Here is a 27,296-nt window from a genome sequence, read left to right as displayed (position 1 = left end):
CTGACCTCCAACCCTGCAAGGGGGGGGGAGAGAGTGTGAGGCGATGAGAGAGAGGGGGCAATTAAAGGGGGGTTATAGGCTCAGGATTGTAGTGTTTTCCCTCAGTGAATGTGTTATGGGGATGAGCCTTCAGAAAGATACAGTGCTGGTTGATTCTTCTCCCCTCTGACTGCTGCCTCTTCCCTGAGTCTCAGGCAAATAAATCCTTTTTCCTGGGCTCTTTTGCTGATGGGGGAGGGGCTGCTCTGACCCCCCTTGACCTCCTGGGCCTCTTCTGGTCCTTCCAGGGATCCACATCATTCAGCGGATGTCTGGCTGTGAACTGAGTTCAGATGGGCGCAAAGGAGGGTATTGGCAGTACGGCTACGACGGGAGAGACTTCCTCGCCTTTGACATGGAGACCCTCACCTGGACCTCAGCTGATACAGGGGCCGAAGTGACCAAGAGGAAGTTGGATCCTATCATGGCCCTGAACGAGCGCAAAAAGCACTACCTGGAGGAGGAATGCATTGAGTGGCTGCAGAGATACCTGGACTACGGGAAGGAGACTCTGCAAAGGACAGGTGAGGGGGGGCAGTGGGGAGGGGAGGGGGCTCAGAGGAGCAGTTTCCCTACATGCTCCCCTCCCCCCCTTAACAGTCTTCCTTTCTGGACCAAACAGCAAACACTTTTCTTGGTGGGGGAGGCAGAAATAAGTTTGGGACTCCGGGAGGAGAAAGGGGGTCATTTTAGACTATGATAGGAGGAGGAGATGCTTAAAAACAGCCCCCCATGCCCCTTTGGCTAGAATAAGGGATGGTAAAAGACAAATGGGGGGGAGGGGGCACAAAGCAACAGCAGGGAAGGGGCCAGGAAAGCAAAATGCATTTTAGGTAAAAACATAAAATTGAAATGGACAGATTTGAGCCAGGATACAGAAAAACCTTTTGCCTTTACACTTGGGTAGGGGAAAGTGGGGAACGTCTTTAAAACTAAATTAATTAACCTTTTTTAAAAACAGAAAATGTGTAGGGAGCCCATAAAATATGGATGCAGCCCCCTCACTAAGTCTGTAGGTTAGCCACTCGTGGCCTAGAAGCAGAAAACCTGCACATAGTGAGAGAGTATGGGAAATCCCTCTTCTACCTTCTTATATTTTTTATGTGTGAGGAATTTTACTCTTTCCCATGGGGAACATTCGGAAGTGTCATCTTCCCCAACTCCGTGCCTTGAAATGGTACAGTCCCCTCTTCTGCCTTCAGGAATCTGGCACAGGGGCCAATCAAATGATCAAGTGTTTTGACTGGCTTTCTTCCTGACTCTATTAGCTTTGCTGATATTAGCATTAATTATCATTAATTAACTATTGGAACCACCTGTACCACAGGGGCCTGGTAGGGACCCCAAGATCTCCTGCAATGCTTTTGCAAAGTTTTTTTGCAAAAGATTCAGTTTTTGCTCAGATTCAGAAGGAGGTAGACTCCACCGTGGGAACAGGGCCAGGGCGGGAGAGTGCTAGAGTCCTGTCTAGTCAAGTTGTGTAGGATCAATTCCAATCTGTTACCTCCGAGGATGTGGACAGGCTGCTTGGACAAGTGAAACCAACCACCTGTCTCCTTGATCCTTGCCCATCCTGGCTAATAAAAGCTAGCCGGGAAGGGCTGGGCGATGGGGTTTGTGGGGTGGTGAATGCTTCCCTCTGTGAGGGAGCCTTCCCAGACCCGCTGAAAGAGGCGGTCATTAAACCGCTTCTTAAAAAAACATCTTTAGACCCAGCCAATTTGGCCAACTATTGCCCAGTCTCAAATCTACCATTCTTGGGCAAGGTGATTGAGCAGGTGGTTCCCAAACAACTCCAAGCACACCTGGAGGTTGCGGACCATTTGGATCCCTTCCAATCGGGATTCAGGCCTCACCATGGGACTGAAACTGCCTTGGTCGCGCTGGTTGATGATCTCCGGCGGGCTAGGGACAAAGGTGAGAGCTGTTTCTAAGAGAGTCTGTGTACCGGTCCAGTAAATGCTTCCGCTGCGCAACCAGCAACAGTTCTCTTTGCAGAGTATTAATTAAGTCCAGTGCAGAGATTCTTGTTGCAGTACAAGCTTCAGAGTCTCAGCAGCAAAGAAATAACAACACAGGGAAGCCTGTCTTTCCAAAGACAGGTTTATTGCAGACAGATAACAGAAACACCTCCGGAGCTTTCAGACATTTTTGCTTCACGCCCCGCAGGCAGAGAAAACAAACACTCTTTATATACTGAGCAACTTAACAACTTAACGAGCTTGACTACTTAAAGTCACATGACATTGCTAACTTGCCAGCGTCTTAGGTTTCACACCCTAACACCCCCTCTCGCTGGCAATACAAAAACAAAATTACTTCAGACCCATTTCTTCACAAAAGTTTTCATGCCGCTGAAACCCAAGCGGTTTTGTAAAACCATCAGCTTGATTTTCATGACTGGGACAGTAATTTAATTTAACAATTCCTGCTTTTACCGTTTGACAAACATTTTGAAAGCGGATATCCAAATGTTTTGTACGACCTTTAAACTGCCCATTTTGTGCTAACTTAAGACACGGTTGATTATCACCCCATACAGTGATTGGAGTGATGGCCTTTTCATACATCTCTTGTGCCAAGCATTTGTAAAATTCTAGATCTCTACATAACTCAGATAAGGCACAGAACTCAGCTTCTGTTGACGACAAAGCAATCAGGTTCTGTTTCTTGGATCTCCACCCAATCAGAGAGTTACCAAATTTTATTACACAGCCAGACACTGATTTTCTATCCTTTAAATTTCCCCAATCACTATCTGCCCAACAAGTAATCTGTGCTTGTCCTTCAGCAGATAATTCAAGGCAAAAATCTTTGGTGTATTGTAAATATCTTAACACTCTTTGAATTCCTTTCCATGCATTTACACTAGGTTTTGAAGCTTCTCTGCTGAGTAAGTTAATAGCGTAAGCAATATCTGGTCTACTCCATTGCAAAAGATGAAGTAAGCTTCCCAGTGCTGACTGAAAGATTTCAGCACTCTTGAATTCAGCACTATCCTTGAACTCATTGTCTTTTACAAAACCCATTTCCATTGGTGTTCTAACACCTGCACACTCCGCCATGCCAAACTTTTTCAACATTTGCAATATCTTGCCTTTTTGATTCAGTAGAAAACTGCCATTTTTGGTCCTATCTATCTGAACACCAAGATAGACCTTTACATCACCAAGATTCTTAACTTTGAAGTGTTTATTTAACTCTTTGGCTAGTTTTTTTACTTGTTCTTGTGTCTTTGAAGTATAAATCAGGTCATCTACATAAACAAGCAAAGATTCTTGAGCATCTCCTGAACCTCTGAAATATAAGCAATTGTCAGCCTTGCTCCTGCTAAAACCAATGCCTACCAAAACGTCATTCAAACACTCATTCCAATTATGAGCAGATTACTTGAGTCCATAAATAGATTTATGTAGTTTCCATACCTGATTTGATTTACCAACTTTCAACCCTGGCGGTAGCTCCATATAGAGCTCTTCAGCCAAGTCTGAATGAAGATAAGCTGTAGAGACATCAAATTGATTCACTTTGAACCCTTTCTGAGCAGCAACTGCTAATAGTGCCCGTAGGGTTTCACTCCTTGAAGTGGGCGCATAGACTTCGGAACAATGTAACCCCTTTCTTTGCGTAAAACCTCGAGCTACAAGCCTTGCTTTGTACTCTGGTTTCCCCATCGCTATTGTCTTTATCCTGTACACCCACCTACAAGTTACTGCCTTGGTACCTTCTGGCAGTTTGGTGATGGAAAACACACCCAGTTCTTTCATAGAATTCAACTCTTTTTGCATGGCCTCACGCCACCTACTGGCCTCCTCCTGGGGTAATTGCTCAACCTCCTCAAAACTTTCAGGTTCGCAATTTGCCAAACCAGCCCAAACACTAATAGCTTGGTACCTTTCAGGAGGTATACCTTTGTTGGCACGCTTGGAACGCCTTAACAGTTCCTGTGATGTTCCTTCAGTTTCCCGCTCTGACCCAGAATCACTAGTCGTCACCTGTTTGTCACTAGTAGTTGAAGAACTTTCTGATTCTGACTTTACACTCTCTTGCTGTACAGGTGAACTTTTAGAGCTAGAAGATTCTGACTTTACAGACTTGGGTGAACTAAACGATTTCTCACCCTTGTCCTCAGACTCAAATTCCTCAGCTTGTTCTGGAACTAATACCTGCCCTGGGGCCTGAGTTTCATTGTCACTGTTCACCACGTCAAATAGTATGTCAGGATTTCCATGAATTTTATTCCAACCATCCTGTTCACAAAATTCTGCACTTCTGCTGATTGTGATTTTCGTTTGATTGCCTTCTACATTCACAAATCTCCAACCTTTTGTGTTTGCTTGATAACCACAGAAAAACATTTCTTTAGATCTAGGATCGCCTTTCCTACGTTGTGCCCTAGGCACCAGCACATAAGCACGACATCCAAAAACTCTTAGATGATCAATTTTTGGTTTTTTCCCAAATAGCATGAAGTAAGGAGTGTTGCCTACTGTGCTATTGTACACTCTGTTAAAGGTATAATTTGCATACAGTGCAGCCTCAGCCCAAAACCGCTGTGGAAGTCCAGAATCAAACAGCAAAGCAGCAATGGCTTCCTGTAATGTTCGAAATTTTCTTTCAGCAACTGCATTCTCCTGTGGTGAATAGGGATTGGTAAGTCTATGAACTATACCTTTCCTTTTTAACCACGTCTCCAGCGTGTGGTTCACATATTCCCCACCACGATCTGATTGTATTTTACGCACCCTGGTGTCAAATTTACATTCGACTTCTTCAATCCAATCCATCAGGATGGAAGCTGCTTGCGATTTTTCTTTCAGAAAGAAAACCCAACTAGCCCTTGAAAAATCATCCACCAAAATTTGCATAAATCTCGCACCTCCAAGCGATTTGACTGGCATAGGGCCACACACGTCTGTGTGCACAAGTTCAAAGGGTTTCTTGCTTACTCTGTCAGATCTAGGATAGTTACATGTCTTAACCTTAGCATGTTTACAAGCACAACAATCCAGAAAATTTGGACAGGGTTTAATGTTACACTCCTCAGCTAAATCTGGCATCTTGCTTACATACTTAAAGCATATATGAGCTAACCTTCTGTGTAGTAGATGTGCACAACCTGTATGAGGAGCCTTATTTACACACTTAGCTTGCGCTTCACCTGTTGAACATCTACCTGCTGCTAACTGCTCTTCATCCAAAACAAAAAGCCCATCCTCACAGGGAATTTTAACTAGCTCCTTCCCCTGTTTCGAAATGGTGCACACATCATTTTCAAACTCAACCTTAAAACCACTTTTTACCAGGCATGACACACTCAAAAGTCCATTCTTCATTCCTGGAAGAACGAAAACAGGAAGGTTAGTTTGCAAACAATTAACATAAATTGTGCCTTTAAGGCTCATTTCTCGTTTACTATTGTCTGCTATAGTCACAGTTTTTGCAACTGGCAATGTCTTGCAGTTCTTCAAGCTGCCACTAGATGTCGCTGGAACTAAACTGTGACTGGCTCCACTGTCAATTATCCACTTCAAGGTTTGTTGGCTCCTTTTAGGACTCTGTTGTGCTGCCATTGCAGATAGTCCCTTATCAGCACCTGCTCCCCCTCTGGATCGTTGATTCTTGTAGCTCTCACGTCGTCTTCCCCTGTAGCTCCGGAAACTGACCTTGGACTGTTGAAATTCCTGTTGCTTTTCAGGACACTTTGCTATCAAATGAAACCTGCTGCCACATCGAAAACATGACTTGCTGGCCATAGCAGACACTTGTGAGGCTTCCTTACAGCTCTGCCTGCTAGTTCCCCCACGCTCTATGGTGGCTCTATGGTGAATTCGCCTAAGAGCTTCCCAAATTTCAAATGCAGAACTTAAATTTTCCACATGAGGTAATTGGGAATCGTCTATCGATACCATCAACATGCATCTAGCTTTATTGTCCATTTTATCATGTTCCCTGTTCTGAGCATGTGCAGCAGCCTCTTGCTCTGCTGTGGCATCTGCTGCAACAGCCACAAACAGCTTTCGCCTCTGGACATAGTCAGCCCACACTTCTTTGGCTTCCAACCAGACTTGAGCCCTCTTAGACCACTGCACGTAATTAGCAGAGTTCAACTTTGTAAAGGGAACCTGGAAATTTTCCACTGCCATTCTTGGGGTCTGCTGCTACTCCCTCTGTGTGCCCTTGCTTCTCTTTCCCCTTGGGATTTGTTTTACTCACTTTTCGGACGCCTCCAGCCTCCTCTGAAGCCTTTTAAACTTTTTTCCCTCCGTCTCTTCACTAGCAACCTACCACCGTCCTCTGTTTTTATTAACAAAACAAAAACACAACAGGAGGTCAAGCTAGCCTTTTGCAGCTAATGAAGCTGTAAATCTTCACTTACGCAGCTCTCTCAACTTTCTGCAGCCTCTCAGTTCCTTTAAGAGCTGGATTTACGACCAAGCCGGTCTTCTCTCATCCGAAAGCTGCTTTCACTTTCTCTGCACACAATACAGCTGTAGAAACGTAGAAGGATCCATAACCTAAGAGAGTCTGTGTACCGGTCCAGTAAATGCTTCCGCTGTGCAACCAGCAACAGTTCTCTTTGCAGAGTATTAATTAAGTCCAGTGCAGAGATTCTTGTTGCAGTACAAGCTTCAGAGTCTCAGCAGCAAAGAAATAACAACACAGGGAAGCCTGTCTTTCCAAAGACAGGTTTATTGCAGACAGATAACAGAAACACCTCTGGAGCTTTCAGACATTTTTGCTCCCCGCAGGCAGAGAAAACAAACACTCTTTATATTACTGAGCAACTTAACAACTTAACGAGCTTGACTACTTAAAGTCACATGACATTGCTAACTTGCCAGCGTCTTAGGTTTCACACCCTAACAGTTTCCTAGTTCTGCTGGCTCTCTCAGCGGCCTTTGATACAATCGACCATAACATCCTTCTGGACCGTCTAGAGGGGCTGGGAGCTGGGGGCACTGTCATACAGTGGTTCCGCTCCTTCCTCCTGGGCCATGGTGGTGGTGGGGAATGAGTGTTCAGACCCCTGGGCTCTCACTTGTGGGGTGCCTCAGGATTCCGTCCTCTCCGCCATGCTTTTTAATATCTATATGAAGCCGCTGGGAGAGATCATCAGGGGGTTTGGACTGGGTGTTCATCAGTATGCAGATGACACCCAGCTCTACCTCTCCTTTAAATCAGAACCAGTGAAGGCGGTGAAGGTCCTGTGTGAGTGCCTGGAGGCGGTTGGAGGATGGATGGCGGCTAACAGATTGAGGTTGAATCCTGACAAGACAGAAGTACTGTTTTGGGGGGACAGGGAGTGGGTGGGTGTGGGGGATTCCCTGGTCCTGAATGGGGTAACTGTGCCCCTGAAGGACCAGGTGCGCAGCCTGGGAGTCATTTTGGATTCACAGCTGTCCATGGAGGTGCAGGTTAACTCTGTGTCCAGGGCTGCTGTCTACCAGTTCCACCTGGTTCGCAGGCTAAGACCCTACTTGCCCGCGGACTGTCTCGCCAGAGTGGTGCATGCTCTAGTTATCTCCCGCTTGGACTACTGCAACGTGCTCTACGTGGGGCTACCTTTGAAGGTGACCCGGAAACTGCAATTAATTCAGAATGCGGCAGCTAGACTGGTGACTGGAAGTGGCCGCCGGGACCACATAACACCGGTTCTGAGATCTGCATTGGCTCCCAGTATGTTTCCGAGCACGATTAAAGTGTTGGTGCTGACATTTAAAGCCCTCGGTCCTGTATACCTGAAGGAGCGTCTCCACCCCCATCGTTCAGTCTGGACACTGAGATCCAGTGGCGGTTCCTTCATTGCAAGAAGTGAGGCTACAGGGAACTAGACAGAGGGCCTTCTCGGTAGTGGCGCCCGCCCTGTGGAACGCCCTCCCATCAGATGTCAAAGACATAAACAACTACCTGACATTCAGAAGACATCTTAAGGCAGCCCTGTTCAGGGAAGTTTTTAATATGTAACGCTGTACTGTTTTTAACACTTGATTGGAAGCTGCCCAGAGTGGCTGGGGAAACTCAGCCAGGTGGGCGGGGTATAAATAATAAATAATAAATAATAATAATAATAATAATAATAATAATAATAATAATTATTATTATTATTATTATTATTATTATTATTAATTAAAAAGGAAATAATTTTAGCACCCTCCCTGTTTGCGGACTGACACATACATATGAGCCGTGCTTAGAGAGAGCTGAGCAAATTCATCTATGGGGGCCTGGTGATAATTCACCCCAGAGAAACTGAGCATATTTGTTGAGATTGAGGATTTCACTCCAAAAGCCACATTGAAGCTTTTTAAGGGTGACGACGTGGAAAGGAGGCTGGAAATCATCCTCTTTGGGACGGAGGTTTGGCTGAGGACAGGTGGGGGTGGGGTGGGGAGGGGAGGGGAGTTCTTGTTTGGGGTTTCTGTGGGGAAAGGGCTTGACCTTCCTTCCTTCCTGCTCCCCCAGCAGAGTCACATCCCCTCCCAGACCTGAGTTTCCCGTCCAGGCACTGCAAAGCGGGTTTGATCCTGGAACAGCCCCTTCAGACAACAGCTACACAGGGAGCCAGTTTTTGAACAAGGGTTACATTCTGTTAATCGTGCCTAAAGCCAAAATTGTGTATATTGGATTCAAGGGCGATTGGGTTTGCCAAAGTCCTTCTTCCCCAGACGCCCGCCTCCTCTTTTTGGTTTTTAGAATATTTTTGGCAAGTGCGTAAAGCTGTATGTGCACAAGTTCAATGTGCGTAAGTTGCTGGCTTACTGGGCCTCCTGGTCTGCCCTTTCCACTCCAGGGGAGGCTGCCGTGGAGAAGGGAGATGGGCCCTTTCCAACCTCAAGGGACCCTTTCAGGGCAGGCGGGAGAACCAGAAAGGAGCTCTGTCTTTCCCAGGGCTGTTGGCTTTGCTCACTAACTATTGGGCTGAAAAGTCACGGAGAACAGAAAGCAGTGAGTCCAGCATTTCTTCCCCCTCAAGAGAGAAATCAGGATCAGCCTGAGCTGCCCTCAGTTCTTGACTTGCAACTTCAAAGGATCTGAATGAATCCCGCCATTGGGGACCTGGTGAAATTTGCGCCTCAGCCTAGAGGCAGCTCCCTGGGACAATCTTGGAACCACAAGTTGTCCTGTTTGAGTAGTGTTAGAGCTTTGCAAGATGACAATTTAATTTGTACCCAGCCCTCCCTCCCAAAGGAGTCTGCTTTGGCAAACAGAGGATAAAACATCTGAAAACAGTTCCGGCATAGACACTGACTGGGGAAGATGCCAAGGCAGGTTGAGGAAATCCTATTTATTCGCAGTTATTTTTAATTTGTGCAGATGTGAGATTCTGACTAGGTTGCCCCTTGGGTCCCTGCTCATCTGCTCTTAAAAAATACAGGATTCCTTCCGTTGTGGATGTCTCTCTGTTAACCCCAATGTGGCCCTTTTTGCAGAGGCTCCGGTGGTGAAGGTGACCAGGAAGGCCATCTATGACGGCCTGGAGACCCTCGTTTGCCAAGTCCACGGCTTCTACCCCAAGGAGATTGAGGCCAACTGGGTGAAGGACGGGGAGGTCTGGCAGGAGGGCACCTCCCGAGGATTGATTGCCCCCAACTCGGACGGGACCTACTATCTCTTGCTCAGTGTCCAGATCGACCCCGAGGAGAGGGAGCGCTTCCGGTGCCGCGTGGAGCATGACAGCCTGGAGCAGTCTCTAGACGTGGCCTGGGAAAAGGAGCCAGGTGAGAGACAGACAGACAGACAGACAGACAGGAGGGGAAGGGGTGGGCTCTGGGAGGGGGATTTCCACCCAACTCCTCCCTTCAGCAGCAGCACAGCTCAGATGGGGAACCCCAGTTGGATCCTGTCTGTGTCTCTGGAGCAGTGGTTCTCAACCTGTGGGTCCCCAGATGATGTTGGACTACAGCTCCCATCATCCCTGAGCTCTGGCCTTGCTAGCAAGGGGTGATGGGAGTTGTAGTTCAACAACATCTGGGGACCCACAGGTTGAGAAAGGCTGCTCTGGAGGCAAGTGACTGAATTGGAATCTGTAGATTTCGACAGATGCAGCCTTTTCTGGCAAGTGTCTCAATTTGGATGTCGTAGGTAAAAACTGACTGTCACCTTTTTGCCTTTAAACCCAAGCAGTTGTGATGTCACAGAATGTGGCCAGATGTGTTATTTCTTCAAAATCATACAGCCTCCTCCACATGGCTGACTTATTCACATTCCCTGCGACTGAAAAAGGGGCAGCGAATTTAAAAGAGGGAGCCCCAGACAGACAGTACTTCAACTCGTTCCCAGCTAGAAAAACTGATTCCCATCTCCACTTAGCCCAAACGCCCGCACACCTCTGGGAAGAGCAAGCAGGAATTTTAATAATCACGCTCGTGTCTCACACACTGCCAGGAAAGCTGTGCCTGCAGAAACCAAAGCAGAATGTCTAAGAGCCAGACTCCCTTTTCCCCAGCAGGAGCCCCTGAACGCACATCCCCACCCACAGCCCAGACTCTCCTTCTCACAGGCAGGCAAGCGAGGATTATGGAAGCGGCCCTTGAGCCAAAGACTCACCCAGGGAGGGGAGAGGGGACCAGGGCTCACTCACTAGCACTACAGACTTCAGAGATTCTACACAAACAAAAAAGCCTGGACATTTTGCCTCATTTTAAGAATCTGTCTGGACAGATATTTTAAATTTGAAAAAGAGGGTGTGTCCAGGAAAAACAGGACGTATGGCAACCCTACACAAGATGCTTCTTCCTAAGGGTTTGTGCCTTCCTGGAAGGCCTGTAATGCTGGGCTCTCAGAGGGGGGTCTCAGAGGGGAGGGAATCCCTTCCTCTCAGGGTCAGGACAGAGAAGGCTGAAGCGCCTGAGCAGGAGGAGACCTGCTTTTAAGTCTGGAGTCTGTGATGAAACAGGTGTGCCTGGCAACTGTCTTCCTTAAATGAATTGGTTATTTTAAAGACCTCTAATGCTGGACTCTGGTGGAAAAAAACTCCTTTCTATCGGGGCCATACAGAGAGCACCTTGGCCTGTCAGGAGAGAGAGAGGGCCTGCCTGGCACACGTAAAATCCTCCTGGGCTCATAGCTCAGCACCTCCACTGAGATCTCCTGCTTGAGGCCTTGGGGAGCTGCTGCCGCCAGTCTGAATAAAAATGTCTCTTGTCCCCTTTCAGTCAACCTGGGGCTCATTGTGGGAGCCATTCTGGGTGTCATGGCTGCCATCCTGCTGGTCTCTGGGATCATCTTCTTCTTCATCCGCAGTAAGTAAACCCTGGATGTGTTTGCTGCCTCTCCTGTGTCCTTCTGTCTTGGCCTCCGACTGGGAATGTGCTGGTGGAGCTTCCTGGAAACTGCCCCTTGTATCCGTACAAAGACCCTCCCCATAAAATACCCTTTGAACATGAATCAGACATCATAGTTGTCATTGCTTTGTGCTCACTCTGTGCTCAGGAAATTCACTTCCCACCTGATGTTTTAATCAATCCTAAACCTTCAATCATGTACACACTAAGCAGGGAGCCTTCCTTACATATCTTTAGGTGCCAGGCAAAAACATTTATTTCTAACCAGGCCTTTGGCCTTTTAAATGTGTTTGTGGGAGCAGAGTTACTGGTTTGTTTTTGCTTTGTTGTGTATTTTGTGCTCTCATTTTGTATCTTTATGTTGTAAACTGCCCTGCCATCTTCATTAAATGAATAAATAAATAAATATTGACCTGGGAGGACGCTGTATTAAACTGAATAGGACTTTTGTCTGAGCAGACTTCATAGAATTGTACTGTTAAAGTTCATTATCTCTCTTCCCCCCCCCCCCGGCAAGTTTGAGGATTAGGGGTCTGCTGGGAGTGAAATAATAATCTGAAAAGGAATAAGGTGAAGGGACTGGATAATGTTTCCTTCCAGCCTCTTGGAATTTGTCCAATGCCTGGTTCCCATGTTGATTTTTTAAATTTAATTTTCTCATTCTTTTCTAATTCTTTGTAACTTGAGTTCCTTGAAAAGCTCCCCTTCTGGGCTCCCCTTCATTGGAGGTGTTTGGAAGAGACAAGAGGAGCATCTGCTGGGAAGGTTTCGGTATCTGAGAGCCAAATGGTTGAAATAGGTTTGGGTGGCCTCTGGAGGTTCCTTCCAGCTCTGACCTTCTGCTTTTGTCTTCACAGGGAAATCAGCCTACGAAGAAACCCCAAGTGAGTAACTCCTCCCCTCTCTCTGTCTGACATGTTTCCCCCCAATATGGAGCAGGAACAGGTTACAAAGAGACGAAACTAAACCTGGTGGTGGCCTAGTCCTGAAGCCCAAGACCCTGATGGGAAGCTGAAGCCTGTCTGCTCAGCCTGTCTGGGGACAGCAAGGGGTCCCTCAGGGCCAGGAAAGGCTGCAGAGAGACTGTCGGCTGAGGGAGGGGCTCCAGGAAGGAGCAGGAGGAAGAGCCCAGGGTGGGGGGAGAGAGGGGTCTCGGGGGGTTTAATCTACTAGAACCTGAAGCTGGCACCACTGCTCTCCCCTCCCTTCTGCCTTTCTGGCCCCTTCCTTCCCAGATCACACCCCCCCCCCGCTCTAGTCCCCCACTGCCTCCATGCCAGGCTGTGCCCATCTCTCTTTGCCCCACAGGACCTGCTTCTCCCTCCAGTGCTGTCCTTGAGCCCCCTTGCCTCTGGGCTGCCTGTCCCTGAACTCTTCTTAGGCCCCTCCCCATATTGAGACTGATCTGGGATGGGGTCGGAAGGAGGGAGGAGAAGGGCTGGGGGGGGTGGGATCTCCCTCCCTGGGATCCTGACTCCTGTGTTTCCTCCCTTTTGCAGCAAGTGACCAGGGGCCCGACAGCTCTGCCAGGGGTAAGTGGGGGGACAGGTGGGGGCAAAGTAGGGCTCTTGCAGAAGACTCCGTGGGGAACATCCTCAAATGGGGAAAAGCTTCATATAATCTGCAGTGTCCGTTGAGCTGAAAATAGCTCTTGTGACTCATTCTGTCTCTTCATCTGAGCTCCTCTACCTGACAAATGGGTTCTATGCAGGATCTGAATTAGAGATCTTGGAAGGGGTTCTGGAAGGGATTTTTCCTTCCAGTGGACTGCTTTCTGTCCTTCCGGTATTCCCCCAAAGTGTGCAGCTTGGCTCACTTGCTCGAGCTGCCCTCTGCAGGCCCATTTTGGTGGTGCTCCTGGCATATCTCAGGTCTGATCTGACATGATGAGGGATGGTGGCTTTCCTTGGGAGGCTGGACTAGATGGCCTTTGGGTTCCCACTAGCTCTGTAATGCTGCTGCCCCCACACCATGATGTTGGCTTAACTTTGAAACACTCCTGTTCTTTATTTCTGCAGTTTCATATCAGCCTGGTGTGTGAGATGAGATCAGAAGGAGCCTGCCCATGTTTTGCTGTGAATTGCAGAGGCTCAGAGCTCCTGCTGTCCTTTAATGCTGTTTCGGATGTTCCTTAATCCTGGCTCTCAGCCATTCATTCTGACTCCATCTGTAACTTGAATTTGAGGGTAATCATGCTTTTCTGATGGATTATGGCCAATTTTGCTTTGCAGAAATGCGCTTGTATTAATGAGAAATCCTCCAGAAATATGCAACTAAAAGCTTTTAAAATTAATGAGGAGACTAATGTCTCACAACAAATGGAACTGATCTGTACAAAACACAACGTGAAATAAGAGACATTGCACATATTTTTGTAAACTAAGAAATCTTTAATAGAAATACATTTTTAAAAATCATAATATAAAAAAGGGATGAGGAGATTGACAGCCACTTGCAGTGATTTTGATGGTATCTCTTGGTTCTTTGTTGCTGTGGTTCCCTCCACAAGCCTTTCCCCAATCTTGTGTCACTCACTTTCCACCCAAATTGAAGGAAAGGCAACATCTGAGAACTGCTTTGGGTGTATCATGCATGAAATAGGCTAAATTGTTACTGCCAACTTGCTGCTTGGGCAGCCCAGCCTTTGGCCGAATGGATGTAATGTCATGGAATGCATAAAAGCAGCCTAACTGCTCTGGCTGAAGTGTTTTCCACCCACCTTCTGTGTGAAGGAACTGAGTGGCTGAAGACCAGAGAGGCTGTCAGAATTGGATCCTATTCTAATCTGGAAGCTTGCAAATCTGCCTCAGAAGATGAAGAACAGATGTTGGCCATTGATCCCGTAGAAGCCAAGGAGGGCATCATCTCCAGTTACAACATCTGGATATGGAGGGGTTTTGTCTGTTGACCAAGAGCCGTGCTCCAGTTCCTCTGCAGATGGGAGGGACGTCCTCCACCAGCCCTCCTGGGTCACCTTCTACATCCCCAGAACCTCACTGTCCTGTCTGACTAGATCCAGAGTGGTCCAGGGGTGACCTCTGAGGCCTCTTCTCAAACATCCTCAGGCTGGGCAGAGAATGAGGAGCTCCAGGGGGCATTCGGACCCTCCCCTGGGCAATGGCAGCTGCTGAGGCAGTTTCCTCCAGACCCTCTTTCTGTCCCGATACCTTCAAGGCTCCAGTTCTCCAGCCTGGTTCATGGAGCTCCACGTCCAGGACAACCAGCTGCTGAGCTCTGGGGCTCCACCCTGGGCCTCCCACGATGCCCTGGGGCAGTGAGTTGAGAAACAGGCTGGAGGGGGAGGAAGAAGCAGCTGAAGGGGGAAATGGAGAAGCAGGGAACTGAGAGGAGGTAGAGAGGCTGAGGGGATGGGGTGTAGTTACTCTCCTACAGAGATGAGAGGGCCTGATCCTGCTGACAGCCAAGGAGGAAGCCAGGAAGGAGACCTCCAGGGCCGCAGGACTCTTCTCGCCTAACCCAATGGATTTGCTGCACCTTGCTTTGAAGACACTGGATGTAATTATTATTATTTTTACTTTTGTAATATATGTTTGACTTAAGTCAAATATATGTTTGACTTAAATAAATAAGGGTGCAGCCCCTTTGTCTTTAGTGGTTCTTGCCTTCTTATCACAGGAGTTCCAGAGATTTTGAAGTTCCTGAGAATATTCACAGACACAGACAGGTATATTTTCTCCCTCTGCCCTGAATAGAAATCTCCCCTCGCTGCTTCTTCCCTGGTGGGGAGTGGGAGGCCATTTGGGGGCCTGCCTCAGGTGTCAGAATGTATTGGGCTGGCCTTGGTGGGTGAGTTATGCTACGTACAATGGGACTTCACAGAAAACGCAACTTAAGGCGACATTGGAGCACTGCACAATCATTTGCACATGTTGTTGTTTAGTCGTTTAGTCGTGTCCGACTCTTCATGACCCCATGGACCAGAGCACGCCAGGCCCTCCTGTCTTCCACTGCCTCCCGCAATTTGGTCAGACTCATGTTTGTAGCTTCGAGAATACTGTCCAACCATCTTGTCCTCTATCGTCCCCTTCTCCTTGTGTCCTCCATCTTTCCCAACATCAGGGTCTTTTCCAGGGAGTCTTCTCTTCTCATGAGGTGGCCAAAGTATTGGAGCCTCAGCTTCAGGATCTGTCCTTCCAGTGAGCACTCAGGGCTAATTTCCTTAAGAATGGATGCGTTTGATCTTCTTGCAGTCCATGGGACTCTCAAGAGTCTCCTCCAGCACCAGAATTCAAAAGCATCAATTCTTTGGCGATCAGTCTTCTTTATGGTCCAGCTCTCACTTCCATACATCACTACCGGGAAAACCATGGCTTTAACTATACGGACCTTTGTTGGCAAGGTTTTGCACATGTACACATGCAGATAATAGTACATCGAGGCAACACATGGAGAACTGAACTGATGGTTGCAAAGCATCCCAAATTATTATTCCTGTATCATTATAATTTTATTGTATAATCTTAGAAGGGTGTAGACTGCGTTGTATGTTAAAGTTTGGGCAGCTCCACCAGCTCCTTCATTGCTAAATGGGAGAATGGGTAGGGGTGCATGCCCACCTTAAAAACAAGCCTCCGTGGGGTGGGGATGAATTTTTAAAAAAGAATTATTTACTTGAAGGAGCGTCTCCACCCCCATCGCTCATCACTGAGGTCCAGCTCCAAGGGCCTTCTGGTGGTTCCCTCATTGTGAGAAGTGAGGTTACAGGGAACCAGGCACAGGGCCTTTTCGGTAGTGGCGCCCGCCCTGTGGAACGCCCTCCCATCGGATGTCAAGGAAATAAACAATTATTTGACTTTTAGAAGACATCTGAAGGCAGCCTTGTTTAGTGAAGTTTTTAATGTTTGATGCTGTATTGTGTATTAATGTTTGGTTGGGAGTCACCCAGAGTGGTTGGGGAAACCCAGCCATATGGGCGGGGTAATAATAATAATAATAATAATAATAATAATAATAATAATAATAATTAATTATGCTTCTTCTCCACCTTTGTGCCAGTAAACTGTGGCGGTGGAGTCTAGTAGTAAACTCTTTTGCTTTTCAGGGGGCCTCCATTGTTACCATCTCCAAGAGGAAAAACTCAGGTGTTTTGGGAAAAGATTTTTAAGTATCTTTTTTATTTCATTAAATTCCCAATATTCCTTAATTATTTTATAGGACCACATGTGAATAAAAGATCCCTCAATTTTATTACACTTCCAACATATACCTTTTTCTTTTTTTAGATATTCTCGCCAATCTGGTGGGTGTTAAATGCCATCTGTGGGCTATTTCATCATATTTTCTTTTATCTCGCAAAACATGCCGTAAAATTCATATTTACTTTTTCACAACTTTACCCATAGTTCATGATCAATATTGTGATCCACATCTTGTGCCCACTTAATCATTCCTCTTAATTACCCACTCCAAGAGCAGTTTGTACATTTTTGATAATACTTTTATATTTGTATCTAATAAGTCTTTGGTAAACTAAGACTTTTGCTTAGCAAAGCCGTTTTCCCTATCTGTCTTAAACAATTCATCAATCTGATGTAGCTTGTTATACAATAGAGACGGGGCGGGGGGGGGAGAGACTTCTGTCTTCCCCGCCACACGTACGATAAGCTCCTTTCACTAAGTTGCACCAAACAGCACATAAATTCCCTCAATAAAGTCTTGTCTTTCCTTTCTGTTACCCTATAGCCTACGTTGGTATACCGTATGAGTGACCTGTGTATTTGCATGCTGATGCGCCGTAACCAATCAGGAGTGTTGGAATTTGACAGCTAGCCAATTGAGTTTAAGCTACGCTCTCAAGCTTTGCCCTTTGCCGTTGCCTTGCAATGCAGCTGTGCTCCAGCTGTTTGCTCCCTCATTAAGCAGCTGAGTGGAGCCCCGCTGCCAGAACAATGGACTGAGTCTATCAAAACCTCATTACCTTGTTAAAGGTAAAGGTAAAGGTACCCCTGCCCGTACGGGCCAGTCTTGACAGACTCTGGGGTTGTGCGCCCATCTCACTTAAGAGGCCAGGGGCCAGCGCTGTCCGGAGACACTTCCGGGTCACGTGGCCAGCGTGACATCGCTGCTCTGGCGAGCCAGAGCCGCACACGGAAATGCCGTTTACCTTCCCGCTGGTAAGCGGTCCCTATTTATATACTTGCACCTGGAGGTGCTTTTGAACTGCTAGGTTGGCAGGCGCTGGGACCGAGCAGCGGGAGCGCACCCCGCCGCAGGGATTCGAACCGTCGACCTTTCGATCGGCAAGTCCTAGGCGCTGAGGCTTTAACCCACAGCGCCACCCGCGTCCCCCATTACCTTGTTAACTCTCTAAACTTGCTACAATGCTGCAAGCAAAAACAAAAGTGTTTCTGCCAGACTATCAGCTTCAGGAAAAGCTTCAAAACTTTAGAAATTCATGTAAAATCACTAGTTCCACCGATTTCCTTCATTGCAAAGCAATTTGCGCTCTTTTGACCTAGAACTTTAAAATCCCTCGGTCCCGCCGTGATCCCTCAAGGGAGGAGCCAGGTATGCACTCCCCACCCAAGGAAGTGCCCACGAGTGACAATTGCTGGGCAAAAGCCCATCACCGGACTCGCCTAGGTGTACAGACATGCGAAGAAAGACTATTGTTCTTTGGTTTTTGGGTTCTTGAGATATGTTTGCCTATGCAAATCCTATCTTTGGGTGTTACCTTGACTCAATTTCCTCATGTTAATCCCACGTTCCCTCCCTTTTTATTGAGTTTTGGTGATGTAGCAATAATGTAGTGATGATGCTGTACGAACTGTATTCTGGGATGTGGTGGGAAGTTTCAAAAGTCAATGTTGCCCCTTTCTCGGGGTTCATTCCATTGTTTGAACCTGTTGCGCAAAAAACTTTGATCTAAGTCTACTGACGACTGTTTTGCTCCGGTTTGTGGCTGGGACCCGCGGGCTCTGCCCGACCCGCTGGGACTGTTGAGTAGCCTCTCTCCCAGAATTTTCCCAACAATCTGGAGCCAATCTATAACCAGATCTCTTGATTCCTTGAGATTTCTCAGTTTTGGCTCCTGTCCTGTAAGATCTAAAATTTCACTGTAAGTTAACCACTGCTTGTCCATATTTATTCTTTTCCTGGTAGCTTCCACTGGGGATATCCAAAGTGGTGTTTTTCTTTCTAATAAGTTGTTTTACTTTCCTCATACTCTAAATACCGTAGGTTTTTTTTCTAATTACGTGATTTGTAAAAGTTTTATATATTTCCGCTTTTCCATACCATAGGTAGGCATACACCCACTTGCACCAATTCCAAAGCTGTGACATATGTGGGAACCTTGACCATTTTTTTGCAACCCGTGACTTGAAGGATTTCCTAGAAATCACCTGATTTCCACTTCAGCCGGGGAAGAAAGCTGCCGGCAGGGGGCAGCGGAGGATCGCAAAAAGGGGAAAGCGAGAAAAGACAACTAGGGACTGTGGAGAAATGGGGGAGGGTGTCTTGTGGCAGAGAGAGAGAGGGAGGGCAGGAAACAAACACACACAAACACCAGTGTTAATGGAGGATGAGGACTTTCTCAGTGAAATCTGCCTCCGTTCTTCAAATCCTGTGAGAAATGTCAGTCAAGCAGCCTGAGATGCAGTCACTTGAGATTCCTCTGCTAGCTTGGCATGCAAACGAAATTTAGATTATTGGAACTTGCCAAAGACTGTTTCCTGCACCCTCAGCTATTCTTCTTAGAAGTAAAAAGGAAAAGAAACATTAAAAATAAAAAGGCCTTGTTCTGGGAACTGCCCTGGGAATTTCCAACCTGACTCAGAGGTTGCTGAGGGAGGCAGAAAGGGACAAAGTCTCCTGGGAAACAATCCAGTTTGGAACAGAGAAACACACCAAGGACACTTTTATGCCACAATCTATTTCTTAGCCTTTAAGGGGCAAGAAGACTTGTTGCTGTTTCCACACGATACCAAGAAGGGGACAAAAATAATGTCAGGAAAGATGTCCCTGCAGGCCTGGTCTTGAGAGGTGGAGAAGCCTGCAAGGATCCAGTGTGGGGCTGTGGTTTGACTGGGATCTGGGAGCCTGGGAGCCCTGGGTTCAAATCCCCATGCAGCCATGAATATCCCTCAGGGACCCTGGGCCTGTTAGGGCCGTTATGAGGAGACCATGAATGCCACCTGGATAGAAATACTCATTTTTTGAAGGCAAAGTCAGCTAGAGAGGAAGATGCCTTTTGCCTGCCAGAAACAGGACCCAGGAGTCCTGGCTCCTGCCGAGTCTCCTGCCAAAGGGGACCCAGGAGTCCTGGCTCCTGCCGAGTCTCCTCCCAAAGAGGACCCAGGAGTCCTGGCCACTTGGCCTTGAGGAAGAGCTATGGAGGCTCAGGGTTTTGTCCTGCATGCTGAGGGAGGCGGGTCTTTCCAAGGCTGGAGGGGCCCAGGCCAGGCCAAGAGGGACAAATGCCAAAGGTCTCCCCATCTGGGCGCTGAGGGACATTGTGGGGAGAAAGGAAACGTCTTCCCCTGAGCGACATTTCTGCCTGCCGATCTCCCAGTCAGGCAGCCTGATCTGTGGGCTGCTGTGGCTTTCGGTTTCTGCCTTGCTTGGCTGCTCTCCCTTGCACCAAAGGTCTCCTCTGCAGGGAGGGAAGCGGGGAGGCTGAGGCAGCCCCACCCGGCCTGCATGTCGGGGACAGAAGCCATTTTGTGGAGGGCTGGCAGTGAAGCAGGAAGGAAGGGAAATGGCTGCCTCCACCTTCCTGAAGGGGCTGCCTCAAGCAGCTGGTTTGTTATTTGTTCATCTTCATGCCACCATCTCCCTAACTTGATTCAAGGGTGGTTTAAAACCACATATCAAAGCCTACCCAGAAGGAAAACAGAGCTACAGACAATGTCTAAAGTCCTGAAAACTTTTTAGAGAGTCTGTGAAGAAGAAAATATTTTCCTCCTGGCCGTTAGTTGTTGTCGCCCACTCCACCTCCACGAAGAGAGGAAAGGAAAGGGAGAAAAGTCTCCACAGAGGAGACCAGGGGCGGAGAAGGCGCCTCAAGCCACTGAGGACTTTCTAAAACAAGACTAGCCCTTTGAATTGAACTCAGAACCAGACAAACAGGCAGAGGGTCTTTTGGCCACAGTGAGATTTGGTCAAATGAGCTGTGGCAGTGGAAATCCTGTCAGGTTTATCTTGTTGAAGCTGAAACATCCCTACTGTATTGGGGGAAACAACACATGTTACAATAATCCTGTCAGGAGGTGAGCAGAACATGGATCCTTGTGGGCAGACTATCCCTGTCCAGGAAAAACTAGATGGAGCAGGTGAAAAGTGAAGCATAAGACGTCCCTGAGGTGACTGAGCCCTTTTAGTCCCAAAAGTGGGTCCTGGAGAGCCCCCCTCAAAACAGCCAGCCTCCTTCACAGGGGCTCATCTTGCAACCACGAATTGTCGCGGCTAATAATGGCAGAGAAGAGAACGGACTCTGAAAGAGTCGCTTTGACTGGGGAAACAAGAAGAAGAGCCTGGCTGGATCCGGCCAAAGGCCCCTTGAGTGCAGCCTCCCATCCTCACAATGGACGACCGGATGATGCCTCCTCTTCTGGGGAGCCCCCAAACAGGCCCTGAGCGCCAGAGCCCCAGTCTGCCCTCCTCCTGGGCCTTCCAGAAATGGGGATCCGGAAGCATGGCTGCCTCCAAAGGGGGAGCAAGAGCGGAGCCATCATGGCTGGGGGGCATCCATAGCCCTCTCCTCCTCCTCCATGAATTAGACTCAACCTCTTTTAAAGGCATCCAAGAGATATCCAGCAGCAACAGAACAAAATGTGAACTATTTGACACATTTGTCAATGTTTAGGACGGTGAATGGCATCTCCCTGAGCAGCATTTGCGCCTTGTTTGGGGAGGGAGGTTCAGTTTCTTGACCCTCATCCAGCCCATCACTGACTCTAGACGCTGGTCCAGCTGCCCCACAGTCTCCCCCTTTCTGCAAATGATTATGGGGGCTATTTTCTTCATATATGCTTTGAATATACTGTCGCACAGCACCCCAGTCTCCGAGAGGGACAAGATTCCAGGGGATGCAGGCATTTACACAGAGAGTTGGGTTTCTTTAGAAGGAGGGACAGAAGAGATGGCGGTGTCTAAAGGGTGTGAGGTTTATTTGCATCTATAGACCACCTGAGTCTTCGATGGAGGGGCTCACAGCATTCACCCCGCAGGAGATCTTGCTTCTCCCAGAGTCACCTCCTTGGCATCCAACAGAAATCAAGCCTGGCACTGAAACAGTTTTTCCACCTGCAGTCTCCTCTCAGCCCAGCTCACACACAACGGCCAGACTTTTTGACTTTCTAACTACCTGGCAGTTTGGGGGTGAGAGCAACTTCTTCAGTTATACTAGTAAAGGTACTTAGGTGACATCTATGGCCATCATCTCACCAAGATAGTTCAACAATGGATCCCTCCATTAGATTTCAACCTTGGCTGGATCCAGGAATTAGAAGGGACTCAGGCATCCTGCAGCCTAACCCCACCCCCCAAACTCACAATAATATGTTGGCATCAGACAAGGGGAAATAGGGATGATAGAGATCATACAGCTCAGGAAAAAGAGAACTCCCAAATAATTCTTTACCTTCTGACTTCACAGCCCCCCCCCCCCCATTAAATTCAAAGCTTCCTTGTACCTGGGCAAGGAGCGGCCACCTCTTGTCTCTTTCCTGATTTCCAGCATGGTGGTCTCCCAGTGGCCACCCAGATGCCCCAGTAAGGAAGCATGCAAGGAGGACGGGAGGGACACCCAGCGAGTGGGATGCAAACGCATTTACTGCCTCTGGCAGTGGAGGAAGAAGGGAGCCATTTTTTCAGACATGTAAGGGCTTTTTTTAAAAAAAGGACACAGGAGGCTTTCTTGCACTGACTCTGTGGGAATGTTTATATAATTTAGCAGAGTTTAAACGATTCCCTGTTTGAGTTTATGCAGTGACAAGTGGATTGCTAACTCGTTTGAGTCCTAGCAATATTTATACCTTCCCGGTTCTTCCTTACCTTCTGTCCCTCTAAACAAAACACACATGGATCTGAATCATATTAACATCAACTACTTTACTTTCAGATTCATTCAGTTTACAGAGTTGTTCCTGAAGGCAGACTTTAGTTACTTAACAGATAAACTATATACTAGATAGTAGTGAATCACGAGAACACTGTATCCATAGCAAGGGCGTAGGAAGGGAGCGGCGGGGGGCGGGTCGCTCGGGTTCCATCAAGGGTGTGTGTGACAAATAAGGAACAATTACTGCCCTACTAGGTAAAGGTAAAGGTACCCCTGCCCGTACGGGCCAGTCGTGTCCGACTCTGGGGTTGCGCGCCCATCTCGCTTAAGAGGCCAGGGGCCAGCGCTGTCCGAAGACACTTCCAGGTCACGTGGCCAGCGTGACAAGCTGCATCTGGCGAGCCAGCGCAGCACACGGAAACGCCGTTTACCTTCCCGCTAGTAAGCGGTCCCTATTTATCTACTTGCACCCGGGGGTGCTTTCGAACTGCTAGGTTGGCAGGCGCTGGGACCGAGCAACGGGAGCGCACCCCACCGCGGGGATTCGAACCACCGACCTGACAATCAGCAAGTCCTAGGCGCTGAGGTATTACCCACAGCGCCACCCGCGTCCCTACCAAGGCAGTTCAAAAAAAAAATTATTATTTTTTTGAAAATGCCTGTTCCAAAGGTCTTATCTTACTACACAAGGGATTATATAGCTATGTATGAAATTTAATGCATATCAGTTAATACCTTGACCCTCCTCCACGAAAATAGCTGTTTACTTGGCTGTTTTCCTGTGTTGTCAAGGCTGAAATTTCAACTCAGTGGAGCAGGGTCACCATCCCAAAGAGGATAAAATGGCTCCTTGCCTGTTATGTTACATGCGGGGAAACCCGTGTGGGGTTCCTCTCTGTATAAAGTTTTCAAGCTGTTCCTGCGCATGCCTGACAAATTTGCCCCATTGTCAAAATTTATATTTTCCCCCACCTCCTCTCTCTGTTGTTGGGTGTCCTGGCTGAGGGGGAAAATAGAAGACGGATGGCCATCCGTCAGGGATGGTCTAGTTGAGATTCCTGCATTGCCCCAGGGGTTTGGCTAGATGACCCTCAGGGGTCCCCTCCAACTCTACAGTTCTCTGGTGCAGGCCTGTGCAGAGGTTTAGGTACAAGTTGGATGCAAGGGGTGCATAGGGTTGCAGCCCATCTTATGCACCATCGGCTCAGGAATAAGTCCCACTGATCATGATGAGACTAGATTGCTGCTATGCAGTCCTGTTTTCTTTTTCAGAAAATACAGAGCATGGTGAAATCACAATAAATAAAACCTCCCCTTTAGTAGTTTCAGGCACTACTACAGGTTCCACATAATACCCGTACTGCATTGTTTACTGTGACGGCACCTGCACTTTGGAATTCCCCGCCTCTTGCAACACAGCACATGCCTTTGCTAGACTCTTTTCGGGCACCTGCTGAAAGCATTCTTCTTTAGGCAAGCATACCTAGATGCTTAGGAAGTTGAAGTAATTTTAATCTTAATATTTTAGCTTCTGTATGTTTTAAAGTAGGGTTGTTAATTTTTCTTGATTTTACTGCTGTGGTGTTGGTTTTTTTGGTAAACCACTTTGCAGGTTTTTAAAAATAAATTTGATTAAATAGACAATAAATATAAATAACATAATTCAAGCCAAAACACAATTCATCCTTAGATTTAAGTATCTGTCCATAGTGGCCTACTTGTTATCAGAGGCCCAGAATCCACATTCCTTTGTAAGAAAATATGAGATAATGTAAAAGCATTTTTGCAGGCAAAAAAAAAAAAAAATCCTCACCTTCCTCTGCCTCTGCATCCCAGAAGTTACCAGTTACCACTCCCAGCAGCAACCCACCAACAGACCAACTGCCACATAGAGGCAGTTAGTCCTCTGGGAATGTTGGGCTTGACTGACAGCTTTACACACTCCGCCCCCGAGTGCATCTCCCTGGGGATCTTACAGCCCCTCCCCCCAGTTCCAGAGAGGGGGGGCATTCCCAGACCCCCCCCCCCCTGGAGATGCGGGGACTGAACCCAGGGTCTCCCAAGCAGCTTCTCTTCCACTGAGCCAAGGCTTCACCTTTTTGCGCCTCTCCAGGGAAGATGTTCTCTTGGACCCCCCCTCCCCCCTCCCCTGGGAAACCCCCTCCGCCCCCCCTGCAAGGTAGGACAGAAAGAGCTGCCGGGGGGGAGGGAGGGAGGGGGGAGGCGGCGACTCCCAGCGAGGAGCTGCATTGGAACTTCCTCGTTCCCTCTTCAGCCTCGCTCGCCACTTGTGCCCCGAATTCTGCCCGGCGACCGGTGCCGCCATCTGCGCGAAGATGTCCGATTGGCGGAATATTTTCCCCTCGCCCAATCCCTGGTTCCGCAGGCGGGGCAGAGAGCGGGTCTCAGGGCGGCGAAGGGAGGAGGAAAAGGGAACTTCGTTTTGGGGGCAGATGGGGGTCCTCCTCCTCCTCCGCTGGCCCCCCCTGATCCTGGGGGCGGCTGCCCACCTGCTGCTGCTCCTGGACTGCGCAGGTGAGGACTCTGGGACGGGGGGAGAAAATAATCCCTTCCCAGACATCTCTTTCCCCGACTTGGGGCTTGTTTTGTATGCCGCCCGGGGCAGGGGCCGCTTCTCTCCTGGGCTCGAGGCTCGAGGCTCAAGCAAAGAACAAGACAAAGCTTGAAGGTCTTGGCAGGATTCATGGGGGGGGGGGAGTGACTCGCCTGTCCCGCCCCCCGCAGCTTCGGGGTGACTCTGGTGTGTGTGAGTGTGTGTGTGTGTGTGAGAGAGAGAGAGAGAGAGAGAGAGAGAGATACAGAGTCTTCCTTCTATTTTTTACCTTCCCTCTTCTAACCCTCAGCCGCTCTGAAAACTCCGCTAAACCCTCAGGAGACCAGCCTGGGGGTGGGAGCTGGACGCGTGTAGAGCTGACTTCATTGTGGGGTCTGAATAAGGGATCCCCACCCGCAATTCCCAATGTTGTCTTGTTCAGGAGTTCCCTTTCACAGGCACATTCATAATCAGGTTCTTCTGCTTTACACTTGTAACTCCCCCCCCCCCCCCAAAAAAAAACCCTTCCTGTTGCCTGTAAAAAGTAGATTTTGTCAATTATTCAGGGGGCTCCTCTCTGCCGTTTCTGTACAGACCTTGTACACGAAGGGCACAAACAACTCCTGAAAAAGATGTGGGGTCCCCACCCTACAGATCGGTTCCTCTTGAATACCCCTCCTTTATATTCTCCCCCCCCCCCAAAAAAAAAAACATTTCAAAAATGTTGCAGCCTCTGCCTGGCTTCTGCGGCTCCTAGACATGGATTGCCCTTACTCAGAATATTCCTGCTCCCTCTGCCCACCAATCCACTGGCTCTGCATACTATTCAAGGATTTAACACTATTAAATTCTTAATTTCACATTCCTGATTGCTGCCTTTGGTTTTTTTTCTCCTTTTGTGGTTGCCACTCATGTTCTCTGTTTAACTAAAAAAAAGTATATCCTGCTCGATTGTGATAAAAACTCTTATTAATTTACAGGAAATAGTAAAATAATAAAAACAGTCAAAGCATTAAAAAATAACTACAATTAGCATTGAGAGGTCAACACCCGTCAACATTTGACTATTTGGATAGGGTTGCCCAAAGAAAAATGTTTTAAACAGACACTTTTGTGAGACAAGCGTACTCTTCATGGGAGAAACATCTGGAGATAGCAGCAGGGCATTTTTGTGAGTGGGAAGGGGGGGATAGGTGTTGAGATAATGTGGGAATTCTCCTTGACCCCTGCTGTTTATGAGATGAGGGAAATAAAATTTGCTTTGCACTCTGGATCCTCTTTATGGAAGAATAAGATTATCTAGTTTGGGTTGGTTGGTTATTTTCTTATATTTGTGATTCCCCCACCCCACCCCAAAATATTGTTTGCTTTTATAGTACAGTGGTGCCTCGCAAGACGAAAAGAATCCGTTCCGCGAGTCTCTTCGTCTAGCGGTTTTTTCGTCTTGCGAAGCAACCCTCTTAGCGGATTAGCGGCTATTAGCGGCAAAGCGGCTATTAGCAGCTTAGAAAAAGGGGGGGGGAGTGGGAAAAAATCACAAGACTCGCAAGACGTTTTCGTCTTGCGAAGCAAGCCCATAGGGAAATTGGTCTTGCGAAGCGCCTCGAAAATGGAAAACCCTTTCGTCTAGCGGGTTTTTCATCTTGCGAGGCGTTCGTCTTGCGGGGCACCACTGTAAATGGTTTTTGTGCTTCTCTAATGGAAAATGGTATGAAAGCTTTAAGAACTAAAGGGTAAGACCTGATATTTCTCTCTTAAATCCTCTCAGTATGGGGGTCAGCCCCCTCACTGTGTCTGCTACAGGGCTGGGCAAAGGGTGGTGGAGACTACTGGTTCCTTCAGATTCTCCCTCACTCTGGGGTCTCACGTGTGACTCATTTTGTGGCTCTTTGTCTCCCGACCACTGAGCAGAACTGCCTGTTTTCATCCAGATGCCACAACCAGAGGCAGCCTTGCTCTGAGCTCTTGTGGTTTGAACTGGGGGAATCCCTCGTCCTAGGAGGAGGGTCTGGTAAGTGGGTAACATTTGATCTTGTTTGAAAAGAAACCGAGCTGGAGGGAAGTAGCAGAGTTGACACACTATCAAGGCGGACATAATTCAAGCATCTTGTAGGTCATCTTGTAGGTTTACGATTCCTTGCACTCTGTTTTCCACCATGGAACTCCCTCAGAAGGTGGTAGATTCTCCTTCCTTGGAGGCATTTTAGCACAGGTTGTATGGCCATCTGCCATGGATGCTGCAGTTGAGATGCCAGCATTGCAGGGGATGGGACCTTCAGGGTCCCGCCTATGAATTTTATTTTAGTTTCCTAGTTTTTTTGAGATGAGTCACTGGCCAAACTCGAGTGGGGTTCTTCCTCCTTGAGGATGAAGTTATCCAAAGTGCATTCGA

At 47.9% G+C, this 27,296-nt stretch overlaps 3 protein-coding genes across 9 annotated transcripts in view; 2 read left to right on the top strand and 1 right to left on the bottom strand.

Moving 5' to 3' along the window:
- The window catches only part of LOC310837752 (class I histocompatibility antigen, F10 alpha chain-like), a 75,269-nt gene extending 57,048 nt beyond the window's left edge, over positions 1 to 18,221 (top strand). The window contains 5 exon segments of the mRNA XM_083724812.1: positions 12,185 to 12,211; positions 12,827 to 12,859; positions 13,346 to 15,230; positions 15,711 to 16,234; positions 17,807 to 18,221. Of these exon segments, the coding sequence (XP_083580938.1) occupies positions 12,185 to 12,211; positions 12,827 to 12,859; positions 13,346 to 13,368 (83 nt within the window). The 3' untranslated portion in view covers positions 13,369 to 15,230; positions 15,711 to 16,234; positions 17,807 to 18,221.
- Positions 1 to 27,296, bottom strand: part of LOC310837292 (uncharacterized protein) — a 530,615-nt gene that overhangs the window by 347,218 nt on the left and 156,101 nt on the right. The gene's annotated exons all lie outside the window — the stretch shown is intronic.
- The window catches only part of LOC310837790 (class I histocompatibility antigen, F10 alpha chain-like), a 95,424-nt gene that overhangs the window by 7,954 nt on the left and 60,174 nt on the right, over positions 1 to 27,296 (top strand). For 3 of the 7 annotated variants that reach the window (XM_083724919.1, XM_083724916.1, XM_083724917.1), the window contains exon 1: positions 24,538 to 24,885. The exons of 1 other annotated variant lie outside the window; for it this stretch is intronic. In XM_083724919.1, coding sequence (XP_083581045.1) covers positions 24,687 to 24,885 — 199 coding nt within the window. In that variant the 5' untranslated portion in view covers positions 24,538 to 24,686. Of the gene's footprint in view, positions 1 to 287; positions 564 to 9,473; positions 9,804 to 9,862; positions 9,949 to 24,537; positions 24,886 to 27,296 lie in introns of those variants that run through there. 3 more of the 7 variants (XM_083724918.1, XM_083724922.1, XM_083724920.1) reach the window with 2 other exon arrangements.

Source organism: Podarcis gaigeae (assembly GCF_964106915.1).
Source record: "Podarcis gaigeae genome assembly, chromosome: 2".
NCBI classification, from domain to species: domain Eukaryota; kingdom Metazoa; phylum Chordata; class Lepidosauria; order Squamata; family Lacertidae; genus Podarcis; species Podarcis gaigeae.
This window is presented reverse-complemented; position numbering and strand designations above follow the sequence as displayed.